Here is a 17,273-nt window from a genome sequence, read left to right as displayed (position 1 = left end):
AATTTTAGGGTCGGTCAGCCAAAAGTGGATTTCTTAAAAAGTACCAAAGGGGGGACCCTTCGGGTCGGCAGGGTGTTGAATCCCTGAAGGAGGCGTTCGCCCCCCCCCCCCTAAATCCGCCCCTGCATGTGAGTCATGGGTTTGTTTCAGGTCAATTGTGGAAAACTACGTCTCCCAACTATTAGAGGCAACTGCCAGCAATTGCAACTTGAAGCATCAAAAAGTTTGGAAGGTATTTTTTTCCGCCTTGCCTGGGAATAAATGCCATAGTGTTTTCAGCATATTTAATCATTCAATCTGCGTTAAAATTTAATCAAAAGTGAAAGGAAATGAGAAGAAATTAATTTATCCTGGTAATAACCTTTTCGTTATTTTCATTTTTCAATTAGATCAACGATATTGATGGATTCCAGCTGAACAACCTGAAAACTACCTGGAATATCGACGAGAATATAATGAAAGTCGACATTCGAGCCAAGTTGTGATCAATTTAGAGAGGGAAAACAGAATCAAGTGTGTAAAATTATATTAGCCTGATGATGTGCGAAATTATAACCATCGCTAGATTACATCGTAAATCAACAATTTTACACTGCTGTACAAAAAGGTGATAATTTTTGAATTCATAATTTGGAGTTCAAATTGCGCATGAGTTCAATCGCATATAGATTGAAAATTTTCATCAAATTGAAAGTTGTGAAAATAAAGCTATAATTAACTATAGGTGAATTTGATTCTCACTAAACCAATTTATTACCATTGAAATCGTTAGAATATTAACAAATTTCGATCCTAACTTAGTAGCATAAAATTACAAGAAGAGTTGAAAGTATTTTCTATCATCTGTTATAATTTTTTTACCAGATTGAGTAAAGGTTTCAGTTTGAATTAAAATTTGATTTGCGAGTTTTTATATGGCTGATATTGTCTCTTCAATCAGGTTGATGATACTTTATTTAAAGAGAACTTCGTCTACATGTACTAATGTGTGGATCATCCATAAAATCTTTTCCTCAACCAAAATGAACCAATTATTAGGTTGTAAGATATAGGTTGAATGATTTATTTATTTTTTTATTTCATAGAAAGATGTTTGCGCTAATTTTTTTTAAAAGACCAATGAAAGTAGTAAGACATTTAAATAGGTCGAGTTGACATTTTTCGTTTTTTTTTGCGGGAATAAGTCTTTAATTTGTTCGCACCAATATTGATGTTTTACGGTTTGACTTTTGACGATTTCGTGTCAAAACTCATTTGCTAAAAGGAAAGCAAAAACCACTATCGAATGGAGTCATACAGAAAATTTGTAAAAATTTGCAATTATGTAAAAGTCATACAGAAAATTTCAAAGGCTTCTAGTTCGGAATCTGAATTTGAGTGTTAAGATCTACCAGCGGAATGAAACATCTATCTGTTGATCCTGTTGTCTCAAATTAGGTCAAATTTATCAAAAAAGTGCCAATCACAAAAAGTATTTAAAGAGATTTCAAAATTCGAAACTTGCTTTATATTTCAAAAAAGCCACCATTTGTCGATATTCGAGCGGAGTAAAATATTACCTGTTGTTTCAATTTCTTTTAAATAGATTTAGTTCTAGTGGACGTGACTTTATTTGGTAGGATGAAATGTAACGCCATCCACTTCCACAAAAAAAAAATCCGTGCAGTCTTGGCTGGGTGTTAGTTCCTGGCGAGTCCAAAATGGGCCAATTAACAACAGAAACGATCAAAAATAATTTAAAAATTGTAAATACTTAAGAGATGTTTTCTTCGTTTTGAAGAAAGTTCTGGAATATTAGTGCTCGGGTGTTTTTTTTCATTTAGACAAGGTTCACTATAACTGTTTTTTAAATCATCCCAAAACTACTGTTGTCCTCGGAACAAATTTAAAAAAAAAGATACTTTAATTTGGTCATTTTTCGTAATGTTATGCGGTTTGAAGGTAGCCATTTTGGGATAATTTCCGTGCTATTAACGCGTAAGCAGATATTTCTTCCGTCTTAGAAATTGCTCCAAATTAGTTAAAGCAGGCTGTTTTTTGATAATTGCCACGTTACCAGGAGCAAAATTTGTCACATTGTACTTAAATAGCAGTTGTGAGGGGATAATTTTCAACAATATTTCAATGAAGTATTAAGTTTTTCCATTTTGTTTTATATTCATTGAATTTTGCTATAACGAACATTGCTCCATAGACTTTAAAAAGCATTCGGAACATTCAAAGTTTCGCCCTGATACAAGTAGTGTTGCTATTTTTAATTTTAAACATAACTAAAATCTAATCTTAGAACCCACTGAGCAGCAATATCAGTAAAAACAAGGAAAAAAACTTGCAATATGGATAAACACTGGTCGTTAGAATTATCGTTTTGCAAACAAAAAATTATAAAAAAACTTTACAGACAACCCGGATTCTAGAATTATATGTTATGCTTAGCCATAGTTGGATAAAATCATCGACAAACGTGTTTTGCTTCTGCAGTGAACTCACAATATGGTAGGTGCTTCTCCCTGTTAAGCAACAACAGTTATTTATAATCAAAGACAAAATACAGAAGTTATAGACAAACTGTGGATTTCAAAGACAATATCTGGAATCCCTTGACAAAGCGTGGAATGAAATTTGAGGTAAAAACTGCGGAATTCTTTGATAACTATCAAAATCCAGCTTAAATTTAATTGTTTCGCTTCAACGGCCGAAACTGGTTTATCTTCTAATTTTATAGACAAGATTTTGTAACTGCCGTTATTTTGCGTAGGCTTGATCTTTGAAAAATTCCATAGACAATTTCTTGTTCCTTTTAAAATCAATTTAGCGGGAATTACGAGAGGTAATAGATTAGTTTTGTGCTTAACTTGGCATCTTTTTGTTGGCATATTTTTGTTGGGTTTATTGACACTTTTTCATTGTCTGTTCGCTGTGTTTTTTTTTCAAATTTACTGCAAAATAGGCATGCCATTAATAAAAATGCAAATGGAGCAAAAATAGAAAAATGCTTTCGGGCTCAAAAATTAGGTTTTCATTTGTAGAGTTTCGTTTCGAGCGGAATATAACAATACCTGTTTATTCAGTTTTTCAATTAGTTGGACTCTTGAAGAGATGATTTTTTAGGTAGAATGAAACGTAACGTTACTACGGCACGCTCCCTTCCCGCAAAAAGTCTTTTTTCAGTTTTTGTTGGTTTTAATCGCTGGAAAGTCAATAGGAGGCCGATAAAAATCAGAGACGATCACAGAACTTTGAGACCTTGTGGGAAATGTTTCCTATTTTGCATATAGTTCAAAGCTAATGTTCGAACCCACTGAACGGTAATATCAATAGGCGCTAGGAAAATAATTTACGAAATACACATAGTTAAGCACTAGTCGCTAAATTTGGTTTTTCTCTAGCGAGATTTTATACGAAATTTGCAGACAAGGCAGATGTGTGACCTTTAGTGTTATATTAAACTCAAACCTAAAGCTTGAAGGCAAGCAGCGAAAGTATCAAAAGGCACTTGGAATTTAATTTTTAATACACATAGTTTAAAAGTAGTCGCTAAAATTGGATTTTGGCTAGCAAGACTTTATAGAAATTTACAGACAAGGTGGATTCTAGAGTTTCACGGACAAAAAAAATAACTGACGGTATTTTGCTTAGGCTTGATTTTTAAATGAATTCCTTAAACAAAGTAAAGTGCCTCTAAATCAAATATACGAGATATTAGAGAGGTAATAGCTTAGTTCTTGTTATCTTGAAATCCGAGCTTGGCTTCTTATTGTTGATTTCATTATTTTCATGTGCCTTTTGGCTTCTAAATCAAGCTTTAGTCTTATCAGGTGCTAAAAACACCCAAAATTGTCTTACCTAATTTTCAAAAAAGTGGTTTTTTGTAGATTAGGTTTAGTGAGACACTTATACTCGCGTTTCGTCTTTTATTATTTCATCTCCGCTCTCCGCATTTGAGAGGGGACGGTGATGATGATGCACACTTGTTGTTTTTTGTTGAACTGAATTTGATTGGAGGGCTCTATCTCTAGCCAAATCTCGCTCTCGATTCCGTTCAGACGAAGGCGAAATTAGCCGAATTTCATCAGTATCTGCATCATCTAGACTACTTCCACTTTGGCAGAATATCTGGCGAACAGGACTGTCGCACGATGACATGTCAGTTTCGACAATGATCTCTTCGGCTTCGTCGACAAATAACCGGTTTGACCTTGACTGTCCGTTGTAACGGTGGATTAAACTAGTTTCCTCGTCTCCCATCTGATGGCCTTGAGCATTTGACGGTGACAGGTTAACACCTGCTAATTGCAAATTATAATTTATGTTTCCATGGTGGTTTCCTGTGTTCTGAAGATGTGACGCATTTGACTTCATGCTACATTTACTTTCTAAGTGATTTCCAGTTGTTCCTGCAAACGAAGTGGCATAATTGAGCCCCCCTATTGATGAGGCAGGTCTTTGAAGGGGTGCTTGATGATTTTGACCCCCACCTTGCTGATGACGGGGTCCATGTCGGGGGTGTAACTCATTCCTCCCCCCACTTGAATTGGCCCCTGGATTGCTTTCAGTCGAGTCGCTTTTCAAGTACTGATTTCTAACATTGTAATCGTGGAACCAGTTTTTGGCATGTTCCTCTGAGTCTTTTGTAAGTCGCTGGATTAAGCTGAGCAGACGTCGGTTTTCGGTGTGTAGAACCACTATCGATTTGCCGATTTCTTCCGTTTCTTCGGGATAAATGATGTTCACGCGTGCTTTTTCCTTCCGATATCGACCGATCAGTTTGTCAATTAACCTCTAAAAAAGAAGAGGTTAAAAGTTAACAGTTCACATGAAAAAAAACGAAAAAAAAAAAAACAAATTTTCTGCACTTTAGAAAAAATATATAATTGTACTTACTTTATAATTGTACTCGTCTTTTCTCCGCTGCTCCTCCTGCTTGAGGGCATCCTGGAATACGTGATCAAATCATCGACTATTTCGGCAAAAACGAAAGAATGTATATTTCAAAAGTTTTTAATTTCACTTTTTAATTTTCTTTCCTGGAACAATTTCTCAAAAAAGTTCTGACTTGGCTTTGCCTAAGTACCCGCAAGTTGCCAATAGTTTCAGTTATTATAGACTATGCTGACAGTTTCATTCGTTGAATAGTGCGAATAAACATAAACCATGTTCGAACTATCAAAAAGAGTTTTTGAGTTTAAGTTTAAATGAATATATGAAAGATGTACGCTCATACTTGTCGTTTGAGGGGTCTGGGTTTACACTTACTACCTTGTCCTTGAAGGAGTCACACTTGCAACACTTCCCAGTTACCATCTGGATCACCACCCGAACCACCCACTTCATACTGGGTAACAGGTTCACGGGGGGAGGCAGGGTGCTCCCCTCTTCTATGTATGTCATCCATAACTTGGATCTGGCGTACTTCCACTCAACGTCTGCACGACTCTGAAAAGTAGCATAAGATCTCAATCCCTATTTTATAATAACTTAATTTACTGTGGGTTTTTCCGAGTTGCATGTGATTCAGAAATCAGCGGTTATTTCACAGAAATCAAAGATATATCTGGAAATCTTGAGACGGGAGAAGGAGATTAGGCCACTATTAGGTTATTTGACATGCCTTTTTCCAAAGATTTCTATAACGATTGCGTTCTATTCAAAAATTTGTGGCAGCCTATTTTGCATCATATAAGTTTGTTAAAATTATCGACAATTTTTATGCAAAAATTAAAATTTCTGATAATTTTTGACAAGTTTTATGTTTAATTTATTAGCTTCATCATGACCTGGACCAACCTCGATGTCTCGATAACTGGTCGTCATCATCGCAACCAACATCCTCAACAACACAATCACAGCAGTGACGTAATAGCTCGCATACATGGCCTCAACTATGAACATGATAATGGGTGTGGATTTGTTGTTCGGGATGGAAGTCTCGATGTTGTTCGGAGGCGGCGAGAGGTTAAATAGTGCCCAGAACAGAGTCCGCATTGCCATGAGTAGAGAGTCGAAGGCTTTTTTGTCGGATCCGTCGCGACAGACTCCTATAATAGAAAGAACATAATTTTTCTGATATTGTTGAGCAACTGAAGTGCTGAACTACATTGATGGTTAAAGAAATCTAATGCAAATGTCACGATTTTTAGTACTTTTCGCTTTTTTAAAGAAAACTTGTGCCTAAAATTGAACAAAAGAAGCCTTTTGCTGACAACTCACTAGCATTTTTTTGTGAAATCGAAAATGACCAATTGCCCTTTGGTAGTATCTTTGCGCGGCCTGCAGCCGTAACATTTTACACGACAAGTTGTATATGCAGACAGACTTCTGTGAGCAAACCATTTGTAATTTTTTTCACAGAGCAGGGATCTTATTCGGCTCTTCCCCCCCCCCCCCTCCCCCCCCCCCCACCTGCAAAATTTTACTAGTGAAATCCGAATGTTAAGAAAATTGGCATGCGAACTATTTGGGCCATGACAAACATATTTGGTCTTCATTGTTAACCTTGTAAAACCCCTCGTTACCATAAAATTGTTGCTTATGTGAGGTGGGGGATGGAAAAAAGGAAACAGTGCCTCTTATTCATAATACTTTTCGAGTTCGTGGCCGAATAGCGTACCTGTGACCCCGTAGTCTGAGATAGGATCTGAGTGTTTGCAGTCTGTTTTGAAGAACCAGTTCAGTTGGTGTAGGCCACAGGCGAAGGAGAGGAGGACGAGGAAGAAGATGAACATGAACTTCATCACATCCTTCACCATCCGAGACAACGAGATCTGCATTGGACCTGAACACAACATCACTCGGCTCAATGAGACGAGATTTTCGACTCGAATTCTCAATCTTCATTCAATCCACCCACTGTTTCATTCTTTTTTAAAAAATATTTTTTCCTTTTATCTGAAAAGACTGGGCTCATTGATTTCAGGTTATTAAAACAAAACCTCAACTTCAATAAGAAACCCTGAAATGAAAATACGACGAAGTTCAGTTGCATACCTATAAATTAAACTTCTATTGATTAAATTGTGGAGATTTTGCAGAGAAATTTGAATCAATCATTTTTATCGTAAGACGAGTTACTCTTACTTTAAAAATCGTCTTCAAATAGTTTCATCACTTATTTTTTAAAAGAGTTTGGGGCTTTCTATAATTTCAGCTATAAGAAGTCTAAGCAGTCACTCTCTGTTTCCAATTCTAAGTGTACAGAACAATAATTAGTCCGAGTCTAATTATTGCGAAATTAATAATTACCTATGTGCTGTGAAAGAGTCGCCAGGGTAACTAGTCGCATAAAACTGAAGATATTAGCCAGAGCGAACACCCCCTCGGACAAAAACAGAAGGTCCCAATACTGCCACTTTAGAGGCCCCTCTTTCTCATCGTCCACGCCTGGGAGGGGGGTCGATGATGACGACAGTTCCCACCCTGCACCTATGGAATCCAAGGTGTCCCCGATACTCCCCCCTCCTGCAGCTCCTGATGATGCTCCGGAGGAGGTGAGGTGACTACTGAAGTTGGTGATGTTGGTTGAATTGAGGTTGGCGGGGTCGAGCACGACGTCTGAGAGACGATGCTGAAAACAAATAAACGAAAAGTTGCAAGATTGTAGGGTCGTTTACTCGAATCAGGGCACCTTGAGTAACGATAGAGCTTTCAGGCTGTCAAAAAAGGTTAGTTTTTTACTGGTTTTAATTTCTGGCTTGGTTTTTTTAATGGTTTTAATTATTTTTTTTGTCAAAAATGTTAGTTTTTTATTTTAATTTCTGATTGACAGACACGTCGAAAAGTGGAAAAAGTGGATGTAGTTGTGTAAATGTTCATTACAGTGAGGTAAGAGGCGGCTCTGAAGGCAAGAGTGGAGAAGTAGAGCACTATCATGGTGGCGTCTATCCGGTTCCACAGATCCCCGAAGTAGGCACTCACCCCTGCCGCGTGCACCTGCTTCAACTCATTCCACACCATTCCTAGACAATACAACACGATACAGTTCATCCACCAAACGACCAATCAGATTCATGGTTACGTAACAAGAACAAATTCAATTTTGCCGCTGTAAAGAAAACGAATAAGCTACTGAGCAAATCAACTTAACTTAGGGTTTAGCTAATCATTCCACGACGCTAAACAAGCCAGTAATTCTTAAGAGACTGATCAAAGAGGGGGGGGGGGGATGACTGACCCATGACCCATATGCAGATCCACCACTCGGTGAGGGAGGGGTTGAGGAGGTCGTAGTTCTGGTCGTGGTTCTTGCCCGACCCAGTGTGTCGGTTGAAGCCCCGGTTTGCACTGGTGGAGGCTGCCTGCATCAGCAGGAACAGAAACGTCATCTGGGAGGCCATGTGATTGATGAATTTGATGAACGGGATCCTGATTAGGTCACCCATACGCACCCTTGAACCACAATAACTTTAAGAAAATGTTCAAAAACATTTATATTTCTAAAGCAAGCATAACCAAAAGCGAAGCGCAAAATTTACTCTCGTTTTAGAAAAACTATTAGAGAAAAAATTGAAATTCTTTGGCCGTATTAACTTTTATGAGCTTGGTTATATACGCATCTTCCCCTAGTCCTAAATTAAAATACAAGACTGCTCGTATCAGGGCGAAACCCTGAATGTTCCGACTGCCTTTTAAGGTCTCTGGAGCATTAATAACATGAAAATTTTCAATGTAATAGAAAAAATTTTAAAAAAAATTTGAAAAAATTTGAGATTTTATGTAAAAACATCCCCCCACACGTCATATTAAGTACAAAGTGATAGATTTTGCGCCTATTAACAAATCAATTATGGCATAAAAGCATCCTTGAACCAATTTGGAACGATTTCTAAGACGGATTAAATCTCGCTTACGCGTTAATAGCGCGAAATTTATCGCGCGTTAATTGTCCCAAATTGGCCAAAATGGCAGTCTTTAAACCCCCATAATTTTATGAAAAATGATCACAGGTAAAATATCTTTTTAAATTCAAGCTCAGGAAAACAATAGCTTTCGAATGATTAAAAAAATTCTGTCAAAAATGGCTAGTTAAAAAGTCGAAATTTGTCTGAAGAAAAAAAAACCCACCCCGAGCACAAATATTCCGTTACTTTCGTATCGAAAGTCGGAACAATAATCATGACAGAAACCAAAAAATTACATAGAGAAAGATTCCGTATGAGGTTAAACAGTTTAGCCGATGTCAAAAACTTTGAACTTTTTTCCTGAAATAGTTTCCTTAGTCGCTTCAATCAATAAAAATGTCAAAAAAAGAAATTATTTCAGTTTTAAAAAAATTGATCCCACCTCGCTTATTGGAGTTCTGACGGATTCTTTTTATCTAGGATCTGGATTTATTTCCAATCAACTCAAAAAAGGGTCATATCTGGCCATTTATACCCAGAGGACTATTCAAAATGGTTAGATTGTGAGACTGTCTAGAAGGTTATCTCAGAACTTAACCTGTTAAGTTGCGAGATAACATTCCAGTTATTATGACTAACCGGACTAAGATTTATGCCTGGGTAGAAACAGTAGTTGCGGTAGTTATGGTAACATGGTAGTTATAATGACTAACCCGACTAAGAGTTATGGCAGGGTAGAAATTGTAGTTATGATAGTTATGGTAACATGGTAGTTATAATGACTAACCCGTGTAGAGTTAGGTCAAGGTAGAAATTGTAGTTATCGTAGTTTACTATTAATGATGACTAACCCGTGCAGAGTTAGTCCGGGATAGAAGGTGTAGATGAGGGCTGAGAGGGGCAGTTCGATGAGGGTGAGGAGGACTGCTGTGGGGAGGAAGATGAGGTACCAGAAGAGCACATTCATCCGCCTCAACTTGTTCAGATAAGGCCCACTCTTGCCATACCACTTGGGCGATAGCACCACTTGGAAGTTTGCACTTGCTACGAACTGCAAAACAAAAGAGCTCACAACACTAAGAGAAAGGAGCAACTGTAGAAAATGATTCGTTCTTCTTTAGACTAAAATCAAAATTTGGCGCAATCTTAAGAAAAAAATTGTCTCAATTTTTATCCAGGGAAGCTGTTTTTTTTAAAATGAATCTGCCTTTATGAATTTTTTTAATGAAAAAAAATAAATCATTGCCAAAAACAGAAAAATTGATTGAAGTTCGAAAGTTCAGACTTGAATTTGATGTTAAGAAATTGACTAAAAAGTTAACAAACATCATATTAATTGTTAAGCAATATTTTTGAATTTAAAATTTCTGTCACATAAAAAACTTTATCAGAAAAAAAAACAAACGAGGTACATTTTTGCGTTCCAGCTCGACTGCGTGTGTGACAGTCTCCAACTCCTGCCCTGAGGGTCCCTTCACCAGAAGAGTCTCCAGTTCCTCCGGATGGGTGAGATCCAGCAGGTCCAGGGCGAACTGTTCCACCGACTGGGCCATAGTCTGGTACTCGTGGTGGAACTCGTACTCCCACAGACTCCACTGGTGCAACTCGTAACTAAAAAAAGACATGCATTTTAACAAGGGTCGGCAGTTCGAATCTCACAAGTAACCAAAAATAACCAATAATAACCAACCCAGAAGATTACTTGATTATACTTATAAATGCATCAACCTTTTTCAATCACAAAAACAGTCTCAGAACACCTGAAGAAAGTCGGTTTATGACCATCAGCAATTTGTAGATGTGACCTTGTTTTATTCCTTTCGTAGAGAAAACATCAATTAAATTACTGTTTTTGGCCTACACTCTGTAGATGTCCCAAAACCAAAAACCAGCCAAATGTTTCGAAAGGTGTGAAGAAAAAAAAACAAGGCGTTAATATTTCTTTAAAAACTCATTATTCAAACTAAACACTTTGTACAGATTCCTGCCACATTCAAAAATAAAATAAATAATCAAAAAATCAAACAAAATTGTTGCTAAGTTTTGGAACTTTCATCTCAAAATTATAGTTCACATAAAACATCGATAAACACTTAAGTTCCCAAATCTACAAGATATGATTTTTTGAAGAAATGCCGTAAGTTGGAAAATGGGCATTCTTTTAGAGCCAAAAGGACGGCCCAAAATAAACTACCGAAAGAGACGAAAGTTATACTTATTTGATAGCAAAAAATTTTCCTTTGCGACGCCTCAAGAGCTTCTGAAAAAAATTGAACTAGTTTTATAATAATCAACAGGCTCAATTCATTCAGTTTTAGACATGAAAGAACTGAACATCAACAGAAAAAAAAACGCACAACATAGTGGCAAAAATTTATCAAAAAAATCACAAAATTTCGGGGATTTTTCTTTAGACGAACAATCGTTGAATTTTACTGCAGCGCCAAGGGTTAAGTGAGACGACCCCCTATTTTTGCGTTACCATCTCAATCACATCACGGCAAAATTTGGAGGAAAGTATGATATTCTGCGGCTACATAAAAGTTTCAGGGGAAAAAGATATTGTAGTCATTGACGGAAGCACTATTTTTACCAAATATTGCACTTTACTTCATATGATGGAAAATGGGAAATTCACCTAATGGAAGTTCACATGATGAAAGATTTTTACCTGGACTAAATTTCCAAGCAATACAAGGCCAGTTGCCATAGCTCCAATTTTTCGAAAAAAGTTTTTCAAAAAAATTGTTTCCAAATTTGGAAAATTGGACCTCGCAGTTTCTAAATTTGAATATTAATGCAAATTTATCGAAATACACCTAAAAAAGTTTCGTGAAAACACCTTATAACAATTGAAGAAAAAATTGGTCAAGTTTTTGAAACTTTTTGGCAATTCCTTGACAAACACATTCATCGGTTATATCGGAGCATTCCTTATAGAACAAATGCAGTTCGAAAAAATATTGGATATGTAGCCGAATAATGATATTGATTTTTTTTCACGTCTTATATGTATTTATTTTCAAGTTAAAAAATTTTATTTAAAAGTTGGAGAGTGTAAATTAGGAGTTAAAATTAAATTTTTTTTTAAATTTCACACTTGTTTAGTCCGGATAGTTTGATTCAGCCATGTATACCATTTCAGAATCATAAGTTTTTTGACACAGTTTATACATGTGAAAATCAGTGAAAAATAGGAATCCAGCGTCAAAATGAACAATGTTAGGTTTATTAACATCGTAAGGATTCGTGGATTGAAAAGATACTGCCATCAAGTAGCAGGAGTTAGCTTGAAACAATTGCAAAAAGAGATTGGAAAGGACATCCACAGCTATAGTCTACGCAGTAAATTAGTCAAAAATTATTCAGTTTAGTTTTTTTTCTTGACCCCAAAAAATGCATAATCTAAAAAATGCGTGAACAAAAATTGCGTAGAAACGTCGTAGGTCAAAAATTGTGCTCTTTTTTTAAAATATGCCAGAACAAAAAAAAATATTTAAAAAAACAAATGTGGACCTGAAAAAATCGCTTCTACTAATGAACGTTTCGGACGGTTTGATTAAATTGCTGGCAGGTTTTATGTCGCAAGTTATATTCATTACAACACCAAGCTCGGTTCATTTGGTAGTTATCTGTGATCTGCCCTCACAGATCGCTCATGGATTTTAATAGATTTTATTAAAATTTCGAGACAAAAATTGTGTATTAAAATTCATTACAGATGTAAGCTTTAGACAACAAACGTGATTACATTGTCAATAAACTCAATTAGATTGTGAAAAAAGCCATTACTATCCATTATACACGATTTTCATCCATTTTATTTGGCATTGATATCTATTTTTTTTTTCGTAAGACAATACATAACAATTGGTTATTTTTGAAAACTTAAGATCAATTATAACCCATTGTTATTCGGTTTCTTTTTACTTGTAAAATCGTTTAATTTTGCTACTACTTTGCAGAAATTTTGCATCAAATTTAGTTCTGTGTCACTAACTAATTGTGATAAGAAACAAAAACAATGAAACATTGTTCAATCTCTCCTTCAGCCCCCAAACCACGTTCAGTCTTTACCCCAGCCCCCTCCTGCTATGAGGAGTTTGGATGGGGAAAGGGGGATGTTGTGGGCTGGGTGAAACTTGAACGTCGATGGTGGTTGAATGACGATTTTGTGAAATCAAATTAGATTTGTTGTTAAACTGCCATTAATTGAAAAATAAGAGAAAAAATTACGATAATCAGAAAGGTATTGTTATTGTGTCTCAAATTGATCTGTTCACAACAATTAATTTTAGTTAGAGCTTTTGGGAATGCTTATCGGTTTTCTACGTGTCGTATTTATATAGTTTATGCATTTCATTAAGGTTTCATAATACTCAGATTACCCGCACCGGAGTTCCATGGATAATAATCGATTATAATGGAAAAATGTTGTCTAAAATTTTGTCATTATAATCCATTATTATGGCAAATTTAGACCACGAAATCGATTATATTGTCATTATCATCGATTCTTTTCTAAAAAACACAATCCATTAAAATCCATTATAATGGATTATAATCCATTTAAAATCCATTATAAAAAAATATAATCCTTTTAAAATCCATCATACTTGATTATAATGGATTATAATCTACAAATTTTTTTTTGCAAAATCATTTGCAAAACTTGCAACATTTCTGCGTTACTCACGGCCTACTCGCAATCTAAACCTAATCGAAATAACCCCCTCCCCACTTTGCCCCCCCCCCTCTGCGTTTGCCTAAACACTCTCCCCCACTACCTTACGTTTATCCCTCCGCCCACCTCCATGTTTGCTAAAGTTTATCCCCAAAACCCTCCCCCCAAACCACAGTCCCCCCAGTTTGTTTACTATTTTCAACTTTCAACGGGGACGGGGGAAGGAGTATACTCAGTTGTTCAGGTTACCCTCCCGCCCACATTTTTTACACCCCCTCCCACATTCAGTAAACGGGGAGGGGGGAGGATAAAATTAAGATGGGGGGGTTAATAAAATAAAATTAAGATTTGTTTAAAAAAATGGGGGGGGGTGTAAATCGTAAACCCCCTCCACAGAGTCTACCAATGACTAATAAAAAACCCACCATAAGGGGGGGCGAATGGCGGTTGTGGTAAACTGGCAGGGAGGTGGGGGGGGGGGGGGTTAAACGGGGGGGGGGGGGGTTGTGCGAACAGGGAGGAAAGCGGGGGGGGGGGGGGGGGTAAACAGGGAGGGGTAAACGGGGTATATAAGGCAAAAGTTATAAAAATTGAAAACTGAAATGTAACATTTTATGAAACCTAATAAAGCAACTGCACTAAACAGGAAATGCGATAACTTTGAAAAAACTTGTAAGTTTCATGACTCACCTCTCGAAAAATCCATTACATTCGATTATAAACGATTATAAGCGATTATATTGGCATAAAAAATACGAAATATAATCCATTTTTAATGGATTATATTGTTATAAAAAATAATGGATTCTAATCCATTTTTAATCGATTATAATCGATTATTATCGAAGTTTTTGAGACAGACCACGAAAATTCAATATAATTGATTTTTATCCATGAAACTTTGGTGCGGGTAAGGCTATATATATGTTTTGATACGCAATGGGATTATATAATCTATAATATTTCCCTTTTTTTGAAATTTATTTTTGAGCAATAGATTTGGTTAGCTCGTTTTTTTTGTAACTTTACCAAAAACAAGTAACGAACTAATTTTTGTCTTTTTAGTGACATCTAACTTGCTTTCAGTATAAGTTTTTGTCACCCATAAAATCTAATGTGAAATGTAAACTGAACTAGGCAGCAAGTGATTTCATTTAAAACAAAACTTCTCGAATAGCATCTGAAAAAACTCAACATCGTCAATTAAAATTGATTCTAATGGGTTATATTGACATAAAAACATGTTAAGGTTTAGTGCATTTTTAATGGAATGTAATCGTTTACTTTATATTTTATAGATACTGATTATAAAACGACAAAATATTATATTATGATCGTTGGGACTTCAGTGCGGGAGATTCCGCATACATTTGCCCTAGAATTCTCAGAGTTTGTGTTGAATTCCAAGTCATTTCAGAATCTTTTGGAATCAAAAGAAAAATTATCACTTCTTTTATAATATTACTGTTGCTAATATATTGACAAAAAATCCACTTCGACAAAGTCTTTTTTTCCGTCTCTAATAATTTCATCAAAAAATATCACTGCTAGTTTCAAATCAGCCGCAATTTTTCATTTACGAACAAAAAGCTTAATTTGATGTAATTTCTGTGGCTAAATGTCAACACATCGCCTTTTTAAATGAGGTACAGTCATTTCAGTGCCCGTCATCCGTTACTATATTTGGAATTTACGACTTATAGACCTGAATACTAATCGGACATCCATGTGTGGGGTGGGCTATTGGAGATATCCTTCCCAAAAAAAAGGGAAGCAAATAAAAATTGACTCGGAAAAAGAGGTCAAAAGGCAGAAGTGAACAAGTTTAAAAAGCCAGTTTTTTAAATTTTTTTCCTTATTTAGTGTATTTGAGTGGCAAATATGGTTTGAAGATAAAAATCAATTAGTAGACGGTATCGTTTTTTGAATCAGTTCACTCATTTTGATGACTAGCGTCAGAAACTGTTAAATATGAAACACGTTTTCCGAATTTAAATCTAAAAAATAGTGACTTTCATTTTGGGGCTTCTTGGAGCCGTTGGAAAAATTGAATTTCCCTAATTCCTTTTTGACGTGCAGTTAAATTCCTTGGATTGCTCCAAAAAATTGAAAGTAAGGATAACCAACTGAATATTTATTTAATCAAGAAAAGAGTGTTGGTATGCCTATTGAGGTTCTTGAAGAGAAGGGCGAGGCAAGGTTTGAATTTTTAAAAAGAGATGCACAAGGAATTGCGCATCAAATTCATTCAAGTTCATGAATCAACCTTTTTCCCATTTTCTTTACCGAATCGTTCTGTAGTTTGAATAAAAGCGTTCAGTCCCATACAGGTTGCATTTGGGCCTATGGCAGTCTGAATGACAGCCGGGTGGGGAGGGGATCTTGAAGAGACGCGTGTAATGATATGTTCGCTAATGTCTCTGTATAAAGAGTTTTATGTCTGTGGTTATCATTTGGAGCTTTCTAACCGACTATAAATTTTTTCAGCGGCCGTTCAAGCTCGGTAATTACTTATTTTGAGGAAGCGCGCGCCAAAAAAAAAAAAAAATTCTTGGGTCAAAATTTTCCTAAAAGAGCCTAAAAACGCCTTTTTTCAAAGTTTTGCCTGCGGGGCAGAAACTTTGGCCAAAACAGGGTCTTTATTGTGCTTTAGATGAGCTCGGAACATCAAGTTTGCCACCCTAGAAAAAAATTCGACAAAATTTTCCAAAATTTTTTTGAAAATTCCCCTTTGAGAAAATCCTCTGAGCTCGGTGCTTAGTTGAAGATGAACTATACTAAATTATCATTGGAACAAAGCGTCCTAGAAAACAATATATTATGAGGATTATTATTATGATTACTATTATTATTATGATTATTTTTATTATGATTATTATGATATTATGGGGGGGGGTTTGGGTACCTGAGAGATAAGGCTTCGTGAATGGGGTTTGTGGGGTGCACGGAGATGAGGTACATGGGGGAGGCCAGAGCCTTGTACGCATTCAGGTTCGAATGCGCACTCACTGCATCGTTGATCTCCACGTTCAACCTGAAACACAACACAGAATGTTCCGACCATACAAGTTAATTATATACATATCAGAGACAGAACAAACTTGTTCTAAAGCTGAACACTTTTTATGATTAATTTCGTACAATTTAACACCACTTTTACTACAAATTCAACTAGTGAACCAGCTAGAGCGGATGTACCTGTTAAATTTTTTTACAATATGCTGTACTGATGCGTGTGAAAATGTGTTCGTACTGTTATGTTCAAACATCATAGCAGTTCCTCTGCTAAAAAATGGCATTGGACACTGATCATACTCACAACTTTGAATCCCAATTTCTTTGATGAAATACCCCAAAAAACTGTCAAAGTTTCAAAAATTGGCCTTTTGCTAACTGTTTTTTTTTTACAAATCAGTAAGAGAGCCCTAGATGCAGGAAAGATCCGCACAACCTTTTTTTTAAATTTTTTTTTTTCAATTAAGCGCCTATTTCGAGCTTTTGTAGAGTATGTTTTCGAGAAAAAACTTTAAAAATTTCAGAAAAGTTTCAAAATAGAACTGCCGAGAAAAACTCAAAAACTCTCAAAAAACTCTCAAAAACTCAACGTTTCCAAAGCGGTTTTCATAGCAGGTTCTGGAAGTGGCGGCATATCTAATGAGATCCTAACGAGCTGATTTTTCAATTGAAACGTTAATCTTAGATCTAAGAGAGGAGATTTCGAGAAAAATATAAAAGTTTCAAAAAGACTAGCA

General features: G+C 36.0%; 1 protein-coding gene across 1 annotated transcript in view; it reads right to left on the bottom strand.

Moving 5' to 3' along the window:
- Positions 1 to 1,005: 1,005 nt before the first annotated feature.
- LOC134839977 (short transient receptor potential channel 3-like) overlaps positions 1,006 to 17,273 on the bottom strand; it is a 70,544-nt gene continuing 54,276 nt past the window's right edge. The window contains exons 7-17 of the mRNA XM_063855606.1: positions 16,427 to 16,555; positions 10,250 to 10,448; positions 9,689 to 9,888; positions 8,171 to 8,385; positions 7,816 to 7,955; positions 7,243 to 7,564; positions 6,611 to 6,775; positions 5,788 to 6,038; positions 5,257 to 5,436; positions 4,885 to 4,935; positions 1,006 to 4,782 (exon numbers count right to left, since the gene is read on the bottom strand). Coding sequence (XP_063711676.1) covers positions 3,895 to 4,782; positions 4,885 to 4,935; positions 5,257 to 5,436; positions 5,788 to 6,038; positions 6,611 to 6,775; positions 7,243 to 7,564; positions 7,816 to 7,955; positions 8,171 to 8,385; positions 9,689 to 9,888; positions 10,250 to 10,448; positions 16,427 to 16,555 — 2,740 coding nt within the window. The 3' untranslated portion in view covers positions 1,006 to 3,894. The remainder of the gene's footprint in view (positions 4,783 to 4,884; positions 4,936 to 5,256; positions 5,437 to 5,787; positions 6,039 to 6,610; positions 6,776 to 7,242; positions 7,565 to 7,815; positions 7,956 to 8,170; positions 8,386 to 9,688; positions 9,889 to 10,249; positions 10,449 to 16,426; positions 16,556 to 17,273) is intronic.

This window comes from Symsagittifera roscoffensis, chromosome 2 (genome assembly GCF_963678635.1).
Source record: "Symsagittifera roscoffensis chromosome 2, txSymRosc1.1, whole genome shotgun sequence".
In the NCBI taxonomy this organism is placed as follows: domain Eukaryota; kingdom Metazoa; phylum Xenacoelomorpha; order Acoela; family Convolutidae; genus Symsagittifera; species Symsagittifera roscoffensis.
This window is presented reverse-complemented; position numbering and strand designations above follow the sequence as displayed.